Source organism: Endocarpon pusillum, assembly GCF_000464535.1.
Source record: "Endocarpon pusillum Z07020 unplaced genomic scaffold scaffold2558, whole genome shotgun sequence".
Classification (NCBI taxonomy): Eukaryota; Fungi; Ascomycota; class Eurotiomycetes; order Verrucariales; family Verrucariaceae; genus Endocarpon; species Endocarpon pusillum.
Genome location: NW_006916207.1, coordinates 1,281 through 23,841, shown reverse-complemented (window position 1 = coordinate 23,841; position 22,561 = coordinate 1,281). Strand labels below are relative to the sequence as shown.

Genomic DNA, 22,561 nt, shown 5'->3' with positions numbered 1-22,561 from the left:
ATTTGATAGGGATCTTCTATAAATACAAAGGGCCTAGAAAAGGGAACTCTCTTCAGGGTCCGGAAACAGCGCCCCTTCAAGACGGCTGTAAAAAGCACCCACCAATGAGATGTCGAGTGGGGACCGATGTCTGCGCTAACGACCCAAACATTGGTTACTGCTCCTCACCTAATTGGCTATCGGGAAACCGGTCAAGAAGTATCTGAAAATATTCCTCATCCAACAATAGTGCTAAATCATCGCTCCTTTCGAGTCTGGCTCATGAGTTGGCAAGGCTGCACCTGTAGTTGACCAATGGATGCAAGTCGATTCCTCCTACAGGCTGGATGCCCGTTTCATCTCACTTACTTCTGCGGGACCTAAAGAACGCCTACAAAACGCCTGCGAGACGTACATAAAGAGCGTGTTAGAACTAAGGGATTGTTGATCGTAGGATTTCTGACGGAAGAGATGCAACGTATAGCACTCTGCAGAGGGCTAATCATAGATATAACCTGAGAGCAATTAGTGAAATAGATATATCTTTGTAATGTGGTGACAAAGTACATCGTCGCTGTGGAAAGCACCACGTTCAGGGTGTGCAGATCCTTCGATATAACAGCTATGCCCCAATTCTGCGTTCTTTTGCTTAACAGCAATAAGGAAGGGCAAGGAGGCGTCTATGCCTGTGCGACAACGATAGCAAGTAGAGCGACAGCGAGCTAGTTGACGCAAATACTATGTACATTGCTTTAGTGGTTGACTCTGTCTTCTTCGACTTGATTGGTTGCAGTAGATATTTGAGCTAGCTTAATACCTGCACTGCTAGTAGAAATTTACCCTGTGTCGATTACATCAGTCTAGGAGAAGCTAGAATAATAGACAGAAATGCTTTAAATTTATGAGTTCTCCCAGACCCTTCTACCTATAAGTTTCTTAACTAAAATACCATGTTTAGTAGAGTCTATAATCAAAAGTAGAAACAGCAGTGGGAGCAATTTGTTTATAGTATCCAGTAATTAGAAAAACGTATCTCTAAACCAAAGGAAGTTAGGAATCAAACTTTATTACAAGAATTCGACCTGAAAAGCATCCAATAATAACTGTCTGTTTTCGAACGATAGAAAAACGTGGTCGATATTCAAAAGGAATCCAAAGAATATCAGTACCATTCGTAGTGATCCAAGAACTATCAGCACGAACACAATATCCTGACCAGATAGGTGTTTGAGGAATAACTGATAGAGAATAATGTAAAGAAATAACGCCTAAAGCTGTAATAAGATGCAGTCCATCAGGACTAAATGATAGCTGATAGAGATAAGAACCAATTTCGAGCGTCTGCTGCAGTGCGCCCGTCTCGCCATCCCAGAGCCGCACTGTGCGGTCGTAGGACGACGACGCTAGCCGCCGGCCGTCGGCTGAGAAGGCCACAGAGCTGACCTGATCGCTGTGGCCCTCGAGCGTCTGCTGCAGCGCGCCCGTCTCACCATCCCAGAGCTGCACTGTGCCGTCGGTAGACCCCGACGCCAGCCGCCGGCCTGTGGCCCTCGAGCGTCTGCTGTAGCGCGCCCGTTTCGCTATCCCAGAGCCGCACTGTGCCGTCGGTAGACCCTGACGCCAGCCGCCGGCCGTCGGCCGAGAAGGCCACGGAGTAAACTCTCGATTGTTGTGGCCCTCGAGCGTCTGCTGCAGCGCGCCCGTCTCGCTATCCCAGAGCTGTATTATGCCGTCCTCAGATGCCGACGCCAGCCGTTGGCCGTCGGCCGAGAAGGCCACAGAGCTGACCCAACCGCTGCGGCCCTTAAGCGTCTGTTGTAGTGCACCTGTTTCGCCATCCCAGAGCCGCACTGTGCGGTCGTGGGACGTCGACGCTAGTCGCGCTGCGGCCCTTAAGCGTCTGTTGTAGTGCACCTGTTTCGCCATCCCAGAGCCGCACTGTGCGGTCGTAGGACGACGACGCTAGCCGCCGGCCGTCGGCTGAGAAGGCCACAGAGCTGACCTGATCGCTGTGGCCCTCGAGCGTCTGCTGCAGCGCGCCCGTCTCGCTATCCCAGAGCTGTATTATGCCGTCCTCAGATGCCGACGCCAGCCGCCGGCCGTCAGCCGAGAAGGCCACAGAGCTGACCCAATCGTTGTGGCCTTTAAGCATCTGCTGCAGCGCGCCCGTTTTGCTATCCCAGAGCCGCACTATGCGGTCGTTAGATGCTGACGCCAGCCGCCGGCCGTCGGCCGAGAAAGCTACGGACCAGACCCCACCGGCGTGGCCCTCAAGCGTCTGCTGCAGCGCGCCCGTCTCGCTATCCCAAAGCCGCACCGTGCGGTCGTGGGACGCCGACGCCAGCCACCAGCCGTCGGCCGAGAAGGCCACAGAGCTAACAGTCTCGCTGTGACCCTCGAGCGTCTGTTGCAGCACGCCTGTCTCGCTATCCCAGAGCCGCACCGTGTGATCCTTAGACGACGATGCTAGCCGCCGGATGTCGCTATGACCCTCGAGCGTCTGTTGCAGCACGCCTGTCTCGCTATCCCAAAGCCGCACCGTGCGGTCGTGGGACGCCGACGCCAGCCACCAGCCGTCGGCCGAGAAGGCCACAGAGCTAACAGTCTCGCTGTGACCCTCGAGCGTCTGTTGCAGCACGCCTGTCTCGCTATCCCAGAGCCGCACCGTGTGATCCTTAGACGACGATGCTAGCCGCCGGCCGACCGGACAGGACCGCTGTGGCCCTTGAGCGTCTGCTGCAGCGCGCCTGTTTCGCTATCCCAGAGCCGCACTGTGCCGTCCTCGGACGCCGACGCCAGCCGCCGGCCGTCGGCCGAGAAAGTTACGGAGCTGACGATGTCGCTGTGACCCTCGAGCGTCTGTAAACATTGACTCCAATTCTCGTCCGTCGCTGGGCCAGTTATTATGCATGATGGCCCTAGATTAGAGAACTGGTCTCTTATTATACTCTTCTTCGGAGCAAACACAAGTGCAGATGCATACACCTGAAGTGGTGCCTTCTCAATAATCCATCGATTGTAAAGAATAAAGCGCTTCGCATCTTGGATCATAGCAAGCAAAAGTTCGGCCTTATCCGATTTACGCTTTACAAGATTAGCTAAAACTTCATACTATGGTTGATACGATTACTTACTATCAGGAATTCTTCCAGAGTTCTGATCATGGCGACCCCGTCAGAAATATTCCCTAGCAAGCCAAGAGCTTCAAGCCAGTGAAGAAAGTGCTTCCTCAGAAACACATGGATTGTTCCATCGTCATACAGGTCGAGCTTTTCATGTAGAAGATGGCCAGCATCACGCAGATGGCTGACCCAGTAGCAGCAGGCATACCGGAGATAGGCCAGACAGTCCCGGTTAATATCACGCACCTCGTCCAAGAGAGCCCCGGGCACCCGAAGCTTGCATATGTCTCTTTTCAATGCATCATTCATGACTTGTAAAGCTCGCAGCGCCATTTCTCGATGCTCCTCTACTTGGCCCGAAGGGAAAATCTGGGCACCCTTGCCGGTGCTAAAGTAATCTTTTGCTGACTGGTGTATGAAATAGACAGTGTCTTCACGGATTGTGAGGAACGAACCACATAAATCCACCAACTCATTCAATGACTGTACATCGTCAGGGTCTTCTTGAAGGCCAGCAATGGCAACCAGCTCTTTGAGATGGATGGGGCGATATGCCAGTGTAGCCGAGGAAAGAATACGTATGCAGGATTCAACGTCATCGCTATCTTCAATGCAGCGGATTTGCTCCATCATTCGCTCATAGAGTGGCTGTAAGCCAGCAGGAAATTTTTCGAGGGCAGATAGTGCCTTTCCAACCCGTACACCGTGGAGAGCTTTGCAGACCAAAGCCACCCAGAGAAAGGTGCCATCCGCCTTTTCATACAGATAATTTCTGATTGTTGTCTGCACCTCAGCCTTGTATCTGTTCATCTCCGTTAACTTCGAGACCTTAAAGTCGATGAATGCATTGACGGCGCGTGAGATATGGCTCGAGTTCAATTCAAGGCTGATTTTAGCGCGGGATCCCGCGGATCTCAGCAGCTTCTCAATATCAGGCCTGTTACGGCTTGACACAAGCCACTTGACCTTACATGCTTCGGAAGTATTGCGGGCGATGAGTCGCAAGAGTAGACATAACTCGGAACTGCATTCATCGAGAGCATCTACCATCAGGTACACTCGTGCAAGACTGGGATCATGTAACATATCTGAGAGGATGGCCGATAAAGCAGCGAATGCATTGGGACCTTCGAACAATGATTTTCCTGAAGTGTCGTACCTCTTTCTCAGATGCCGGATAAGAGCCCTTTGCTGATCAACTAGCAGGTAGATCAGGGCCCTAATAACAGAAACTGCGTTATTCAGTTTAGGTTCGGTCGCCTGACAGAAGAAGTAAGACAGTACGCCCGACCCAGGGGTCGACTCTAATTGTTTTGATAGCTCATTAATGATGCCGATCATCAACATGGTCTTGCCTTTGCCTGGATCACCTTTAATCCAAAGTAGCTGTGTATCATCATTATCGCGCCAGCCTATAAAAGCTGGATCTTCAAGAATCCACGTGTATGACTCTTTCAGAAGATCGTCTTTGCTCAGCTCAATCCTGATCTTGTCATCGCGAGGATCAGTTGATCGCCAGTCTTTCAAGCATTGATTGTCTTTGTCGTTATCTTTGTCGTTGTCTTTGTCTTTGTAGTTGCTTGCAGGCATGGTCTCCAGGAGTTCCTTCGTGTATGCAGCTGCCGTTGCCGCAGCATAAGGTTGCCACTGTTTGCTCTTATGAGAGTCTGAATAGTCACAGATTCCACGAATCACCAGACAAGGGTGTTTGTGGATAACACCAGCACCCTCCATTTCAAAACAGATCACTCCAAGTTCCTTGTGAAGTCGGTCCCTTTTGTGTGCTGAGATCTGGAGCTGATTGCTTGAGCCTATGTTGCCGTAGTGAATCTTTGGAGTGTCCACCTGTCTGACAGCTTCGATTCCTCGACAATGGCGCATCTCGGATCGACTTAAGTCGCAGCAATTCTCACAATCTTGATTCAGGGACTCTTTAGGATGAAAGCAATCCTTCCGGAATAGTCTGTCCTGTTCAGCACCTGGGTCTTTGAATTTTTGTCGCTCAAGGACATGTATTTTCAACCGCATCTCCCGCAAGAAGGCCGGTATCCTCGTTCCAGATCCCGTAGAGTGCCTAGTCTGAAGATTGGTAACGGCAGCAAGGAGAGAGTCGGGTGGACTGTTTGTATGCCCACTCATTTTAAGCTGACCTTTGTCAGTCCACGCTCCAAAATCGAACCGAACGACGCCGCCGTAATTACCTCTCGGATAGCTGACCACTACATCTCCGAGTACGATCTCAGACGGCGCACCAGAGGGACCATAGCTGGGGACTCCACCTCCTATCCCAACAACCATGAAATACTCAATATTCCTGAAGGCAGCACGCATCCTGGCAGCAAGGTCCGAAGCTGCATCGTTGCCCATTTTTGGTTGTACAGCCATCACTATGTTGTGCTGTCCTATTTTTCCTCCATGATAGATGTAACCGTCGACGTGGATGTCGCCATAATCTTCATCTAAAACAGCTTTCGCAGCTATCAGCTCCAACGGTAACGGGGCTATCCATCCAATAGAGTATCGAGCGACATCCATTGCGTTAGAGAGGTATTTTAGAGAAGAGTTAAGGCAAGGCAGGCTAGAGGGAACTCGCTATCGCGTAAAGATTGTAACATGCGTCTCATCTTCCTCAGTTAGCGGGATTGCTATAGTTAGGGCATGAGACAAGGAAGTCAGCAGCCTTACGCTAATATCGCCACAGGCTTAGAGGCGTGAAGAGTTGATTGTGACTTTATTGGCAAGAAATAAACATTCACCTGTACAATCGATACGTTTTACAGGAAGCAGGCTCCTCGGCGTGCGATCTGTCGCTGTAGCTGATTGTAGCGGCTCTGGGTTTAGGCATATATCTTGGCATGCGCTTCGGCATACATAATAATAAAACCAGAATAATTTCTCAAGTTTTAGATCGCTAGTTAATCTTAATGCTTTTTGCCCAACATCCTCTCCCAGAAAATCCATAAACTAAGTACAGTGATAGACAATGGCCCTGCGAGGACCCAATACATCCAGAACTTATCAGACACGATGAAGATGTCCCTCTCACCCCGCTGAGAGGGCTCGAAGTGGAAGAACGACATGCTGAAAATTGACTTGGGAGGCAAAATAGTCAACATCGGGTCTTATACGCGCATTGGACGAAGCAAGCTTACCGAGACGAAAGTAGCAGGCAAGAAGGTCATCGTGACGACCGCAATCGCCTTCATCGCCGTGGTCTCCTTCTTCGCTTCTTCTCCAATTCGTACCTGGATTTTGCTATCTCGTTGCGCTGCGGTGTGGAAGGCCTAGCAAATCGGAGGTCAGCTCGCGGCCTCACTGAGGATGTACGGCACCAGTGCGCAAGGCTTCCGCGCAGTGTGAAATCTACCGTGACAGCTCTGCCGCCTTCTAAGGCGGTGTCCAACTGCAGACATTCTTGATCAAACGGTAGGAACGTTCACCTGCCCATCCAAATTGCTAATCTCAGGATATTTGCCTCTTGGACATTGCCGACCTCCTAGGACAACATTCTCCTACTACCTCGCTGTGTGGATACTTTGCACAGGTGCGCCATTTATAACTTACCAGCGTGATTTCATTATGTACCCGCGCCTTATTCGATTCAGATCGTGAAAGGAGGCTCTGAAGCATTCGCAGCGGGAACTGAAAAGGGCTTTGGGCCCAGCTCCAGGAGATATCGTTTTGAGGGTGCGCGGCCATAAAGTCTTGTTGTTGCTGCTTGAGGTCCTTGACACACTCTGATGCTACGGCCAGCGTTTCACAGACGTGGATCACATGCCTTGCAATTTCGTGTAGTAGAGGATAATCGGGCTCTTGCGGCCGTGACTACTATAGTTAGTCAACAATTAACATATCAGAGGTTGTAGTTTAAACACACTGACTCCCAATCACAGATGTGGTTTCTTATCGACCAGACCGAGCTGTCGTAGAGGGAAAGTAATTCGTAGAAGAGGACTGAGAAGACAGAATACGGATCAGAGAAATTAATCTTGTCCGTGTTCGATGCCAATGCTGACTGGACTGTTTTCTGCAGGGGTTCTGGAAGATCGAAACATAATATTGTTGTACTGAGAGGTGCCCAGTGGACAAAAAAGCACATCTCATACCATTCCCAACCATGCTGAATCGATCTTGGGCCATGGATTGGAATGGTTGGATTCGGGAGGCGGCCTTTTTCCATATCTAGCTTCTCCCAAGTCACAGGGTGTCGGGTGAAGCTGCGTTTTGGGCGCAATTTGTTGTGCGTTTGTTTGACAACGAAGCGAGACCAGTGATCTATAGAAAAAGCTTGAACGATGTTCATTCTAACGGAATTATTAGGACCTACTATAATGTGCAAGATTACCATCGTGATCAAGCACAGGCTCACAGCCGGAGAAGCCATTCGACTCAAGACATGCTCTGCTAAGTAGGAAAGGCGGAATTTTGAATTTACTCAAGATGTGACCCCGAAGTCCGTCTGGGGCGTTTGCTACTGCCCTTAAAGATGTGAAGCTGCATCTTCTGATCAGCGCAACATTGCTGATTCACATGCTTCTGGCCTACATAAGTTGTGCTTGCGGAGGATCACGCCTCTACGATTTATTAGTGATGTCAGTCATTGCTGCTCTTGAAACCACTGACCTCCAAAATCCCATCCCAGGTAGTAGTCTTAACTTGCCAAGCGTTGGCTGCTGGAGCGCGTCTCCTGTTAGCGGTCGCTTTCTGTGGATGGAGTAATGCTTGCCAATTTCCAGAAACTTGACTTTGTCCATCACGGAAATACTCGATGGAAAAGTTTTAGCAATCCTGAAAGCTCTTGGTGAGTCTTGTCCGACTGGAAGGCTGGGAGTTGGACTTGGCATTCGTCCTTGCGTAGCTGTCAAACGAGCACTGTTACACGGCTTCTTACAAGCTCTGGTACGAAGCCGGTTACAAGCTCTGTGTCACATTACTGTCGCTGTTTTATGTACTGTTTGTACGGAACTGACAGCGTACGATTTGTGTAACAATAGGCCTTCCATAGACATAGATTTCAATTCGAAGAGCTTGGTATCCAAAGATCTTCCTCCGTTTGACAGTAGCTTAATGGGCAAAGTCCTATCTCAGTCTTGTGCAGGGTATGCTGGCTTGTTCCGGATGAACTTAGCAACTGCGCTTGGCTGGCATCTTGGGAATGGTGACAGCGCAGCAGGCTTAATTGAATGTAAGAGTTGTATAGCGGCCATTCAGCTTAGCACCTGGTTGGCCATGCTACCTGGGTAAAGACATGTTGGTGGGAAAGGTACGCGAGAGATGATTCCAAAAACAATCATCTATACTGTTCTACGTATTAATCTGGATTGGCAGACTGGCGTCAGACTGGGAGAATTTCGGGACAGTTGGTACAGAAATGAGGCTGGAGAGTGGTTCATACTTTACAGGTCTATTGTCTTTGCGGTAAGCAAATCCACATTATACTTGTCAAAATTGGAAAGGGAGCAAAAGACTGACTGAGAACCATAAGGGCCCCATTATTGGTGACGACCTATTAGAAAAATAATCCAAGAAGAGTGCAGGAAGGCAACCTAGACAGGCGGGCAGTAGAGGATCTTTGAGATCTGATGGACTACTTATTGGAAGAAGGTATTCTTGTACCAGCGTCTACATATCCGTTCGTTTCATGGCGAACGATGAAGTTCAGATCACTGAAGCGGTATGAGAGAATTCCGTGATGTCCAGTACTGTCACTGATCTGACTAGTAGTGTATACCTTCTCGAATTCGTGACCAAAGCCCCTAAATTCATGTAGTCCGATAACCTCGTGGGTCGCAGTCTCCGCGCGAGAGAATATTGCAGTGTTTTTCGTGACCTCGATGCTGATGGTGAATTTTTCAAGTCCGTTTCTAGTTGAGTCGGGGTTGACAAATGAGAGGAGTTTACGAATATTGTTTCGGTCGGTCACGACATCAACCGAGCGGATGTCGAAGGAAGAATTTGCGATGTACAAAGTGCGAAATAGAGGTTCAAGCGGACTGTTAGGATGGCGAGCTGCATTTTGAGCGATGTAGACGAGGCCGGAGTCCTTCTTCAGCTGTCGAGGAGCCCTTGGAGCGGACCAGAGAGGTGGACTGGCTTGCTACTGAATAATGAGTAGCAGCTCCAAAGCGAAATGAGGAGTTTTCAACCGTTTCAATAGCATCGCGTTCGTAAGGGGCAAGAGCTGTCTTTCGACCTCGAGATATGGTCACATATCTCTGTTAACTTCTCTTTTGATCTGAAATTTCATTCTATTCCGGTTGAATCAACGCCTAAAAGAGGCACCCAAGAGCCCCTAGCCTCCTTGTCATCAATAGCTATCAATGGAGCTAAAAGAGCGCCAAGAATCCCCGAGGATCACCACTCTGGTCGTGTGTATCTGCAAGCGCTAGAGTGTCGTTGATTTCTTGACAGTCAGACGGCTTTGGCCATCACTGGTCGGAGATGTCAACTCAATCAATGGTGAGATAGAGTCCGGATCAGAGTTGCGTGATCGAAGCCAGCCGTGTGTGTATCGCGTTGAATAGTTGTTGTTGCACTTGCTTGACTCGAACTCAGATAATCCGGAGAAGCTTCAGACTTGGTGACGGGGGGTTTGAGTTTGGGATGTTCCGGTTCAGAGATATCGACGGTAGCTAGATGCTCACCAGGCAATGTTATGGGGTAGTCTTCTGTGGTCTTGCTCCAGGTTCCGAGACCAACATCTTCGTGCACCATTCGTTGCAGTTGTAGTGTGTTGTTGACAGTCCATTCGAGCCGCTGGTACGTGCCACGACTCGTGCGTTTTGAGTACCGTTCAACAAGCCATTCCATGGTCCAGGAGACAATAATAAAGAGGCATCCAATGCCAAGAAGGAGGGCCAACCCAAGTCTACTAAAGGATCTAAAGGAGTTGCTTCGGATCTTCTGTGAGTTTATGAGATTAGTCAACCGTCAGGAAACCCAGGAAGTGCTGCTGACCTGGCTGCGGCAAAGTACAGACTGTTCGGGCGAATGAGAATTGACCAGCATTTTGCGGAAGTTTGCAAGAAAACTCCAGAATTCGTGCAACGGACCAATTGAACAGAGATTTCTGCCTGTCTGTCTGCCAAAGACTGTCGGCAGACAACGCGACTTGATAGATACCTCCCATAGGTGTGCAGCCTGAATTTGACTTGACATTCGGATTGCGGAACTGATACTGCGACGTTGTAGGCGTAAGGCTTCGCATAATGCACGAGACTCTTGCAGCTCAACACAGGTGTCAAAAGACAAGCCAAGTCGTTCCACTTTCGGGAAAAGTGTGATAAAGCCGATAAGATTCCTTACCCAAATATCTGAATTTCCTCCAGTATCAGGATCAATTGCGAGCGTTGGAGTGTTGAGACTGGTTAGGCGGGACTGAAGTTGATCCGAGCAGATTTCTGGGAGAGCTAGCATGACTGGATTGATTGGACGTCTGTTTAACCCAAAGGATATATGGAATTCCTCTAGTGGAAGGCAGCTTGCAATTATAGTCCGCCTCGTTCACGGTGGCTCGCTCAGATTCTATATCGCAATCCCACATGCCAGGATTGAACAGTGGAGGTTCGTCGGTCAGGTGGTCGACGCAGATCTCAAGAGTGTGCAACGAAGGCCCAAACACTGTGTGACTCGAACTTGAAGGAGGTTTTCGAGGCTATACCGATCGAGCATGACGAAGCGGGTCCGAAAATAGGACTTCAAAAGGTGGGACGATGATTTGGTATTGATCTCTCTACAAACCTCCTCGGGAAAGAGGGGGGTCCCCTATTCTTACAACGGGGGTTCCCTAATTTCACAACGGTTGTAAGATTAGGGCCACCCTATTCTTACAACAGCCCAAATTAGTAAGAGCAGTTCCCCGCCAAGTCTTTAGTGGCTAAGTTCTACTGTGTGAAGTACAGCCAAATTTCGCCACACCAAGCATTGAGCTGGGACTCGGTGATCATTTTCTACTCACAAAGTAAGAATTTTAGACTGAGGATCCTGCTTGGTGTGTGTAAGAAGGGAAATTCATAAATGGCACAAATTCACCACATCTACAGCCAAATTACACTACATTCTGTCACCAAATTTTGACCATTCCTATGTTGCCTTGCGCGCGAAATTTCGCTCTGTACGCAGTCAACTGCTTACGTAATCAGATGCTGGTTTTGCAAACTCCTCGATTTGCAGTATTCTGAGCTTTTTTTTTCTTCGATTTCAAGCCATTTCCTCCGAATTTGTAGCTTATTCGACGCAGGCCGCAGTAGGCTATTTCTCATGTATCTCGATATCTCTATAGCTGTTATATCTCTCTTTGCGGCCTTGCCTTGATTAGGGAGGTCATTGGCGATGCTATGGCCTGTATAGACTGGGTTGCTTTATCAAGAGGAGGCAGAGGAGGTAGAGGGAATAAGGCAGAGGCGTAGTAAAGAGGAGAGGGCGTAAAGGGCAGGGGGGTGGGTGATGGCTATAGTGTAAGATCGAGGCTAGCGAATGACGATGGCGATCGGATTTCAGAGAAAGGAGGAGGTGTTATTATTACTTTTTTCTATATAGGATAAGGAGAATTAGCTGTTTTAGGATATAATAGTTAATACTTAATCCACCTCTGTATCTGAATACTAGGTTGCAGAGGCTGTTTGCGTTAACATTATAGCTCTGCCTTAAGAGGGTCATTATTACTATTAATCTCCTTCTCTTGATTATTATTAATAGCTATTTCGTTAATATTAATTGGCCTTAAAATAGTACTCAGTTTTAAGCTATCTTCTTATTTAAGGCAAATAATCTTGAGAGGCGGTTAACATCATTGCTATAGAGATGAATTTGCCTTACGTTTGCCCTTTTTTGACGAAGCTATGGCCAAAGAGTTAACCTGCTCTTGAATAACCTTAAACAGAGATAGCTAACGCTTTTGTAACTTCGTATATCGAGTTCTGACGGTTAGAGGATCAGTAATCATTTGAATAAGAGGAAGCTCAGCTAATTCTCCTAGACAGTTGATTTTCTACTAAACGTTAAAATCTGCTATCTTAAGAGGTTAATGCTTAATTATTCGTTACTATAGAAGATAAGCACAGGGCAGGCCCTTTGTAGTCATAAAAAGTTGCTTATAAGAAGCAAGAGGCATATAGGAATTTCTGAGCTGTAAATTATGAGATCTGTAATAATCTTTAATCTGATCAATTATGTAATAGCTTATATAGCCATAAAGCTTGCGATAGAGTAGATTTTAAAGATTAGTTCTCTTCTTCTGTTAGTTATATTTAAGCTCTTCTTAAAGCTATTTATTATATAGATCAAGATATATCAATAGATAATCTATAACATTATTAAGATATATTTATCTTAACCCTATATAACGCTTAATAGCCTAATAGACCCCCTCTGCTCTTAAGCTATTAACGTTACTATAGTGCCTAATTTTGTTAGTTTACACACGAATAAAGGTTTCCTTAAAAAGAAGCTAAGTTTAGATGAGATAACTAAGAATTTAAGGCTAAGAATTGCAAAATTAACGCTATAAAATACCCTAAATTCGATCATATTCAGCCTTTATTAGTATATATAGTAGCTGCGACTAAACTTTAAGAAATTTGCTAACACACTAATTAATTATAGCTTTCTGAGCTTTATTTATAATATTTAGGGCGGTTATTTTAAGCTATTCCTTCTAATAATAGCTTCTAACGTCCTTATTAATATACTAATAACAAAGAAGATAAGGTACTTTAGGCTATATAATACTGCAGGCGTTATAAAGACCTCTAGCCTTGTCTATTATAATTAACTCTGGTATAAGTAGCTTATATTTCTTATAGATATCTCGAATCTATTACAAAACCTAAATATAATTCTTCTTATAATTATACGTTAGAAATACCTAGTCTATAATAAATAACTTATTTATTGCTATAAAACTAATAATATCTAGTAACAGTAGATTAAATCAATTAGTCTTATAGATAACATTAAGTATATAGCTCTTCAGAAACAGGCGTAAAAGCTATAAAGAGGCATTATGAAAGAAAAGAACCCTCTCTAAGCATTCATAGTTATTAAGAATATAGTAAAATTGAAACTCATCACTAAGCTTTGATATTATAGCTTAGATAGCTAGTAAACCGCGATTCAACGTCTTCTTGAAGTTGTTATAGACGTTCTTAATGTCTTAAAGGGTTAAGGGGGCCTTAGGAAACTGTTTTCGTACAGAGGCAAGGGTATCTCTTACAGATATTCAGGCCAGCTTATTATTCTGAATCTGATTAAGGAGCTTTGGCTTATTATTTCTCGTATTTCGATAGTGGATAGGATGGGCAGTAAAGAGATGAGATAAACTATAGTTATGCTTATTATAAGGTGCTTTACAATGCTATATTCTTTATAAGCTATTCGGCTCCTTTTTTAACTGCCTAATTATATAACAAAATAGATATTCTTATCGCCTTAAAAAGCTCTTTCGAAGCTGCTTACTATTGACTTTTATATAGGGCTTATTCTTACCTGCATAATTATATTTAAAGTAGATAGAATAGAGATGAATATTACCTTTCTGTCACTTCTTTGAAGTACGAATTCTCAACGTATAGCCATACCTTTAGGCCCATTCTTGAATAAACTATAGAGCTTCTTCTCGAGATTTGAATAAATTGGTCAGAGGAGGTGAAATATCAGAAATAGACTAAATAACTGGATCTGTAAACCCCTCTTATTCCTCTTATTCTTGTTCGTCATCCGGATATTCTCTATCAGGAGCAAATACTCTCTAGGGCCGTTGATTTTTGTACGGATTTTCTGAGCTCGCCCTCAACTATAGTCATTTAATAACATAGCTAGAGATAGCTAATTGCTAGCCATCTTTTATTAAATTCTCGATTTCGTCATCAACGAGCTTGTCATTAATGTTGTCATGGTCAAAGTCGTCGTCAAATAGATCGCGATCGTTTTCAAAGGGGTCAGATAGGATGCCTAACCTGTCGGGTTCGGGTAGGACTCTGCTGAACTGATTCCTATAGATTCCTGATTCATATGCCTGATATGCCGAGTTAGAAACCGCAGTGTTCAAATTTGCTAACAAATTGTTAGCAGATATGAACTCTGAAGCTCCAATTCGCGGAATCTGTGGCGCTATTTGAGGGTTCATCCTGCAGGGCACAGATTGTAATGTATTGTTCCTGACAAAACACCCATTCACAGGGCAGTAGTAAAAGTTAAGGTTTTTAAAGCTAGCTCTATTGGGAAGCCCTACTACTTAATAGGGTAACCCTATGCCCCAATTTGGGCTGTTATAAGAATAGGGTGGCCCTAATCTTACAACCGTTGTGAAATTAGGGGGGAAAGAGGTAGTCTGGCTGCCGGTGCGCTGCCTCTTCCGGTTTAGCCTCGCCCGATCGGGCAACGCGGCCTCCCGCCGCTTGGCCCGGATATAAAAAGCCCGCTGCTCCTCGATCTCCCTCGCCGTCTCTTCCTTTCTGTCTTCTACTCCATCCTCTTCTCTCGCTACCCCCCCCCAGCTGGCCTCAGGCCGTTGACCGGCTTCTTGCCTCTAACCGACCCTCCCTCTCCCCTTCGTGCTCTTATTAGACGCTCCCCCTGCCGGTTGATCCAACTGTTGGCCTGGCTGTCGACGCCGATCCGATACACAGCCCACTCCACCAGACTTGGTGGCTGGCGGTTCATGCGATGGGGGCCCTATCGGCATCCTGCCCTTGGAATCTCACCTCTTCATCGACCCCTCAACCAACACCTCCCTTGCCTTGACGCACCGGCATCACCGTAGTAGGATTCCGCGTCGCAGGTCTCTCCTCCTCCTCGGCGATCGTGACGTGTTGGGCCCTCGGAGATCCCGTGTCGGCTGACACGACGCTGCGACAGGACCAATGGTGAAAATGCCGCGGTGCCGGCCACGTCACTCGAGAGCGGCGCAGCGGCGACAAAGCAGGTCTAGAACGTATCCGGTGAGACATGCAGGGGATGGGTGGCGCGCCACGTCACCCGAGAATGCCTTCATGTCCAATTGGAAGCCGCTCGAATGTTGGAGCCTGCCTTGCCGAAGTGAAGAGCGCCATCACACCGGTCCAGCTGAGGATGCAATGGAGCCAATGGGGAAAAGATCTCAACGAGGCCGCCTCGAGATTTGTCTTGCTCGTTTTCTCCAATTGTCGGAATTCAAGTCTCGAGCGGTCAGGAGCCCGTACAGGCGCCTGATAGAGCCAATAGGTGAAATGCCTCGCGGGGGCTGTGTCGAGATCCACTTCACTGCTCTGACCTCGTTATCTTGGACGATGGCTTCAAACCCGCACAGTTTCTCAAGTGGAAGTTTATGCAGGGTAAGCCGGCGCAATCACACTCCCGCCATCCAATCATCTTCACGGAGTCACAGCTCTAACCCGCATTTCGCACACGGCGGCGTCACAGGTGAATATCCGGTACCTTTGCGGTGCTGCTCTCAGGTGGTCACGAGGGCAGGGCTGCCGGATTGCGAAAAGCGTTTCGAGAGATCAGCCAGGTTCTGCTTCTCTATCAGTCTCCATACAATATACATTGTTGGCGGAAAAGCCACAAGTAAACCGACGATTCCAATGATGATCTCAGGGCTCATTGTCATTTCGTCAAATACTCGTGACCTAAGATTGGGGTATGGACGCGAGGGATTTTTGATTTTGTATTGTATCACATTCGATTTGCTTCCAATGTACCGGCTGAATCAAGCAAACGAATGTATTGGAGTGTAGAGTGCTCGATGTATGAACTCTGTTGTTGGACGGGTGATTTGAGGTTTTGATGTTGGATAGACTTATCAAAGCGGATGACTGCAGCTGTCTCATGGAGACGGGCATATCATTTTGTAACGGCCCTTGCGTTGTGAGAGGTCATATTTGACTCGTCTTAGGAAGCTTCCACATCCCTTGCGCATGCATTTGAGATCTGGCGGTCGGTGAGATAGATCTGGATTTACTAGATGACAATGTTTACGTCCGGGAACCGCACGATCGACGTGCTCTCAAAGTGGCAACTACAGCCAAAGGCTGCGCACAATCGATTGCCTCGCTCTGTGTCTGGGTCTTGGCTGCCAACGAGGCTTGTTCTTCATGACCAGATGCTGTTTGTGTGTGCTGTTCAGGGCTAACCTGGTACAACAGACAAGTCATAGCAGATGTTTGATTCGCCAGAACTGATCGAATGGTGCTTATATAAGCCACCTGAAACACAACCTAAAACCCGACACTTTCTGTGGTTCTTATTCGGGGTCAAAGCCCACTTTTTAATTTCCTTTCCTGCATATTTTACCTCAAGCCGCCAGATCCACAACGTTTGGTCTCTACGTATCACAAATTCTCAAGCTACTTAACTGTGACTGAATGGACGAAAACATTTTGGCAACGTATAGGTTTGCGCATTCAGAGCTATGAGCCTCACTCCGTTCTTCTTTGGATGTAAATTGCCAATTGTGACCGCATCAGCACCCAATAGGAATGAGGACAGCAGCTTCATTGCTTTCCTCAAACTAGGTCGGTTATGTCGGATAATACTCCGGGCCGTTCAGGTGACGGGCGGGCTATCTCTGATCACGGAATTTCAATATACTGTCCCTGAATCCAGTTATGAGCCTGCGACAAAGAAGCGCAAGATAGGAGTCCCTCATGTGTGTTGGCAGTTCAAGGTTTTGGCATCATTCGAGTTGCATCAACAGCCTCTGCTAGGCCTAGCGAGGAGCCGGAAGAAGTGAAGATCACTCTCAAAAGTCGAATAGAGCAAGCAATATTCTACGGCACCCTTCGCCACAATCCGCTTGATCTCACCAGCACAGAGCAGCAGACATGTTCGAGCGAGGAAATCGAGGAAGCAGCACTCAGTATAAGCCATGAGATCCTTAGTTCTTCGTCAAAGTATATTCCGAAAGCTTCGCCTTCCCTTGACCAACATCTGAAGCTCCGCGCAAAAGCCTTAGAGGATCTTGTACTGCACCTTCAAAAGCGCTACGGGCCTCTGCCGCGACTTCTTAAGTGGAGGCTTCTCTGGGGTGCAGAAAAGCTTGCGGCTGCACAGGCCATGTGGAAGGTTCAAGAAGAGATCATGAGGCGAAAGCCGAAGGATAGAAAAGAAACATATTGGGAGCAGCTGCTCTTCTTTATGGCATCCGACTATCGGACCGAAGCTGACGAGAGCAAAGGGGAGACTGATTTGGTCAGACTCTTTTTGACCAAAGACGTATATCGGATTGAGTTTCTGCTTGATTGGCTTTCACGAGGGACACAAAGAGGTCAAGGAGGATGATTTTCTCAGCGAGTACGAGATGGTCGAGAACATTCGCGAATCTAGTGACCTTTGGGTAGCTGGATTCGAAGCTGCCTACAGGTTTCGCGAGGACAACGCACCACTGTATGGCCTGGGAGACGAGATTTTTGATCCACAGCATGGTATTCTAAAAAGTGGATACAAGGATCTTCCTGAAGCTTGGACTATTGAGCAAAGGACGGTCCGTATGGGAGAATGCTTATTGCAATTGGTGTACGACACAACCCTTGAATGGTGGGGGCTGTCTAGGACAGGCGGTGCAGGAAAACCCAGCAGAAAGACAGTGATCCATATGGCGCATGCTATGCCAAAAGAACTCGATCTATACCAGCGAATGTTTGCCGAAAGGCATGCTTGGCTGATGGAACAAAACCATGAGGAGAACCCGAAGTATCTTGAACAAGCAAAAAAGATGTTGAAGTGGGGTCAGCAAAGTCGCCGAGATTACTTTTACAGGATCGCTCGACTTGGTCTTGTCCATGAAGCCATTGACCTAGCAGAACACTGGAAGGACATGAAAGCCCTTATGGATTTAGATCTCGAGGCGAAACAGCAACTGATCGAGCGCACAAAAGAGAGCTCTGAACCGTCAGAGCGTGATGTGAAGAAATTTGAGCAAGACTTGCAAAGCATTAAAAAACGAACTGAAGGTTATTTCGAAAAGTACGGATCCGCTTGGGCAAAAGCCTACTTCAACAAGATGGTCATAGATGGAGAGCTGGGCAGTTTACTTGCTGAAGCAGAGGCTGATGAGAAGAAACAGCCCTACCTGACTTAATTCCTGCGACAAAATCCAGGATACCAAAAGATCAGCTGGATCAACGATGTGGTTGGCGAGGAAGATTTCTCTAGTGCAGCGAAGACACTTGAGTCTCTGGCAACAAAGAAAGTAGATAATCTGTGGATGCAGAAAACCGAGCTATGTCTCGCGAAATTAACCAGAATAGCTGCTGTTGAAACAAAACAAAAGGCCTCGAGAAAAGACCCGAGGATATCAACAAAGAAGTTTGATGATCGCCTAGCACTACTAGGAATCCAAGATGGGCTGCAAGCTCACATACTACCCTCCATCGGACCTGTCATAGATGATACAGGGGCTCGGCAAGTGGCTCTGGAAACATTTAGAAAGCGAATCGTTAGAGAAAAGAAGTACCCAGCGCTCAAGGCACTCTTGAATGATGGCCTTGGTCTGCTGCTTCGTCGCAAAGCCGTCAGTCCTCAGCGACTTGTAGACATTCTCACCTTGATGGATCCTGTAGAATACCAGGGCCTTGAGGAGAACGACCCACAGATCCTTAGCCACGAATTCTGGCTGGCTCTAAAGGTTCTGCGACTTGGTGAAATAGACCCGTCAATGTTGGAAGGTCTCACTCGCATCATCTGGCGGCGGGCGATGATTCGAGATGACTGGATGTCGCTTAATGATACAACAGAAAAGAACGACGAAGAAGTCACTGCGGAGATGACCAAAACCGGTCTGTTCAGGACTCTGGTCGCCTACTATGAGCATGTTCAGCAGCATCCTGAGGAATCAAGCAGTATCAAGCTTCCCAGCCCGTCTCAAATCTCAGAAGCTGAGGTCTTTCCAATGTCGTTGAGGAAGCGATTTCGGGAAAACGAGATCGAGCTTGTCCTACGTGACCTTGAGGGAGAGAACGAAGTTTTGAAAAGATACGTTGAGAAAGGCAGGCTAGAGCTCCACTACGGTGGTTTGTTGAAGATGGCGCAAGCAACAGTTAGAGCCCAGGCAGACCGAGCTGGCGATGAAGCTGCAGAGGAGGCCGAGAAGACGTGATGTGGGACGGTGCGATTTCTTGCGGCACGGTCTTGACAGGGATGTTCTTGTACAATTTTTGCGTTTGTACTTAGCTGATGATGATTGCGGATTTGGCGGGTAATACATTGGGTCACAGCGGCAGCATCAGTAAGGCGTCCAGGAATTGTCAGAGCAATCATAGCTCAGCCAGGCTCGCAGTCCATTCACATCACTCGTGCTGGGTATTACAACATATCTCGATAAGAGTTTGACATGCTCACATATGATGTAGCTTACGCTACTTTCGATGGCTCAATCCGCCGATAAAGTGCATCCCATCCCATTCAGCCAAGCACATACATCTGCTCATCCAACTCCCCCCTCTTGAGCATATCAATCCCTTCATTATACATAAGGCCATGCACATACGTCTCTCCGACAAATTGATAGTCAGCCTCCTTTCGTCTCAAAATGTACGGCGTAGGACAATAGAAGAACACCGCAACCTTGTCCCCCACCTCGATCGTTCTCGGACCAATCCCTATTCTTCCATCGCGAGTGGCGAAAAAGCAGCGCTGCTTAAGGATCCGGAGGGTTTGCAAGCAGAACCAAAAGGCACCAAGCTCTGTGCCGCCAAGAAAAAACAAGGGCTGGTTTTGCTGGAGGGAGTCGTTCATGTAGGCGATCCATTTGTGGTAGTAGGGCAGCATATTGATCTTTTCGTAGGTATCCCACAGCACGTTTTCTTCTCCGATGGTACCGTATGTTTGATTGGCGATCAGGGTGCGCCAGTAGGCTTCGGGAACAGCATCATCTGAGGCGCCAAGGGTGTGGATGGCTAGGGAGCGGCAGAGGGTCTCCCATTCAAGTGTTTGCCGGATAGAGTCTACGCTTGTGGCGAAGGTGTGGATGCCGCTGTTGTAGGGCACAATTTGGGTGATAATATCGATCGTTACGCCTGCTGCGTGAATTTGGTGAGGATTGGGTAGTAAGGAGAGTTGGCGTGGGTCGGGAGTGTCATTTAGTCCTTGACTGGGTTCACGCCGACGGAGGCTATTTCTTATTGGGGCGAGTATGTATTGGTGCGTAGGGAGATTCACGCCTTGCTTATGGCTGGCATAGTAGCGCCTTGAGTGTGGTGTCTCTTCTATCAAGGTGTCGTCCCACCATAAAGAGCCAAGCGAACAGTTTTGCTCAGGCGACCCGAAATTGGGACACCAAGATGGAAGACCAGGCAGCCTGTCCCTTGATGCGACATGATTTAAGAGGCACTCGCTGACTTCATTGCGGAGGTAATGCCTCGCGAAAGTCACGTAAACTTCGATGGGCGACATGGAGATATTTAGATCGAGCACTTTTCCAAGGCCGTAAGCCGCCATTCCCAGTATTCCAAAGATCATGTCGACTGGATTAGTGGCCTCCCGTTGGCGGGATGCGAGAAGAAGATGGCGAAGAGGAACGCCCCCACCCAGGATGGTTTTCAAGCTTTGCTGGAACAAATTCCTGCAATCGGTTATCATGCGGATGGAAGTGTAGCCATTCGCCTCGGCGGGTTCGATCAGCTGATTTCCGGTGATCGTCCAATTAATGATGCGCTGCCTGTAGCCATTTGATGCTGCGTGGCCGAAGTCGGCAAATGCCTCCCAGGTGATTTGCCTTTCCCCACAGAGAACAACAATTCTTTCTTTCTCCTGCAAGACTACCTCTTGAAGCGTCCACAGTCTTCGAAACCAGGGACGGGTCATGATAGACCCGATTGCTGGCCAGACAGGATGAGCAGGCTCTGGGAGGCCGATCGCATTGAAAGTCTCGGGCTGTTCGGGATCTAAGTCAAGGTCATCAAGCCGTTGCTTCTTCAATTTTGCAGATATTGCTGGGAGAATTGTCAGTGCTCCCTCTTCCGCCTGAGTGGCTTCACCAAGCCAGACTATAACGTTCTTTGCTTCTTTGTAGATGCTTCGCATAAGGGGGATCTGAGCACCTTTTTCAGGCTGATTATCTTGATCAATACATATGGAGTCAATCCATATGCATCTATCGTACTTTGTCCGACGTAGTTGATGCAAGAGGGTGTAGAGATTGTGTCGAATTCTCATAGTTCCATGGCCCATAACATTATCATCAATACCAAGTCTGTTCTTGGTGTAGACCTTCCCTGTCGCCGACAATGTCAAAGGATAAATTCTGTCCGCATCACCCCAAACATACGAAAGAACATCATAGCCACCACTACCATCTCTGTCCATCAACACCGAGTTGTGCCAAGCGTCGGAGGAGATAAATTGGCCAGCTATATTTTTCAAGCTGGAATCATCCCAGCGCGGCAGTCGAAACGTAATGATGCTCCCAGACAGAGGAGCATCAGCTTCGTTGAGGTCGAGCTTAAACAGGCGAATCTCATTGTATTTTAAGGGACTGTATCTGAAGCGATGAATATCTTCCATTATTTCATCTTCGACACCGACTCGCTGTGACTCTTGTCTTTGTTCACAACAGCTCGAGCAAAGGTGATGATTGCACAGAGAAGTACCCAGTTTCGGGTGTAATGTTTAACAGAGCTGGGGAGATGGTAGAAAAAAGCCCCTAGCCTATGTTCAATGAAATGCGCAACCGTCCTTGACTGATGTCGTTGTTCAGGTGTTGCTCGAATGTGGCTGACGTCTACAACATCGGATGAAATTGGATCTGGAGTGGCTGTGGTGGCGCTGAATTGCTCTGAACGCCAGACCCAATTCCTTATACCAACCTTACGATGATTTATCGCTTACAGACTCATCTACTTCTATTATTGTTGATCAAGATTCTGCCTCAAGTAGTGTAGTACTCATACCCGAATCTGGACCGCGCCCTGGCACCCAGTTGGGATGGCCGGTTTTGCTATCCTACTCAAAATCAGTCACCCAGCTCAACTTCGGCTCAGCCTTAGCTTAGATTACAATGCTACTGTGCTCTCTCCGCACTCTCTTGCTTATCTTCTGTCTCGGTGCTGCTCGATGGGCCTCAGTCTTCTATACCCATACTCAGTCCCGTTGTTGTGCCATCGCTATTACACGAGCGCAATCAACGCTTATCCCCTCCGAGGTCGGGTGGTACTAATAGCGTCTTGGCGTAAAAATAAGTTTTTTGAGCCGCATTTGATCGCCATAGCTCTCCGCAGCTGGTTTTTGAAATGAATTTTCAACCACCTCTAATGCTACGACCACGTCGAAATACGCAAATCCCTATTAGATATAGAGAGAACTCACCTCCGCAAATATCTCAAAACAATAACCAACGAAAACGGCGCAGAATTGACCCCGAAAAGATTGATCGAAATAATGTCGATCAAGCCTTGGCAGTGATTGCTCCTGCGTCAGAATGCGCAGATGAATCACCCACACTCATTTCAACAGAACTTCCTCATTTTGAGGCTAATTACGTTGAA

General features: G+C 47.5%; 4 protein-coding genes across 4 annotated transcripts; 1 reads left to right on the top strand and 3 right to left on the bottom strand.

Moving 5' to 3' along the window:
• Positions 1-1,029: 1,029 nt before the first annotated feature.
• Positions 1,030-5,636, bottom strand: EPUS_09295 (uncharacterized protein; the record flags this gene model as incomplete). The annotated part of the gene is made up of 4 exons (XM_007803648.1): positions 1,030-1,862; positions 1,894-2,695; positions 2,752-3,063; positions 3,114-5,636. The coding sequence occupies 4 exons, from the start codon at positions 5,634-5,636 to the stop codon at positions 1,030-1,032; spliced, it is 4,470 nt and encodes a 1,489-aa protein (XP_007801839.1).
• Positions 5,637-6,022: 386 nt separating this feature from the next.
• On the bottom strand, positions 6,023-10,109 carry EPUS_09294 (uncharacterized protein; the record flags this gene model as incomplete). The annotated part of the gene is made up of 7 exons (XM_007803647.1): positions 6,023-6,193; positions 6,254-6,385; positions 6,666-6,926; positions 8,833-9,198; positions 9,248-9,294; positions 9,653-10,004; positions 10,059-10,109. The coding sequence occupies 7 exons, from the start codon at positions 10,107-10,109 to the stop codon at positions 6,023-6,025; spliced, it is 1,380 nt and encodes a 459-aa protein (XP_007801838.1).
• Positions 10,110-16,491: 6,382 nt separating this feature from the next.
• On the top strand, positions 16,492-19,176 carry EPUS_09293 (uncharacterized protein; the record flags this gene model as incomplete). The annotated part of the gene is made up of 4 exons (XM_007803646.1): positions 16,492-16,684; positions 16,741-17,270; positions 17,335-18,106; positions 18,179-19,176. The coding sequence occupies 4 exons, from the start codon at positions 16,492-16,494 to the stop codon at positions 19,174-19,176; spliced, it is 2,493 nt and encodes an 830-aa protein (XP_007801837.1).
• A 305-nt stretch (positions 19,177-19,481) lies between these two features.
• EPUS_09292 (uncharacterized protein) lies at positions 19,482-21,581 on the bottom strand (the record flags this gene model as incomplete). The annotated part of the gene is made up of 1 exon (XM_007803645.1): positions 19,482-21,581. One exon carries the CDS (start codon positions 21,579-21,581, stop codon positions 19,482-19,484), a length of 2,100 nt encoding a protein of 699 aa, XP_007801836.1.
• Between the last annotated feature and the right edge of the window lie 980 nt (positions 21,582-22,561).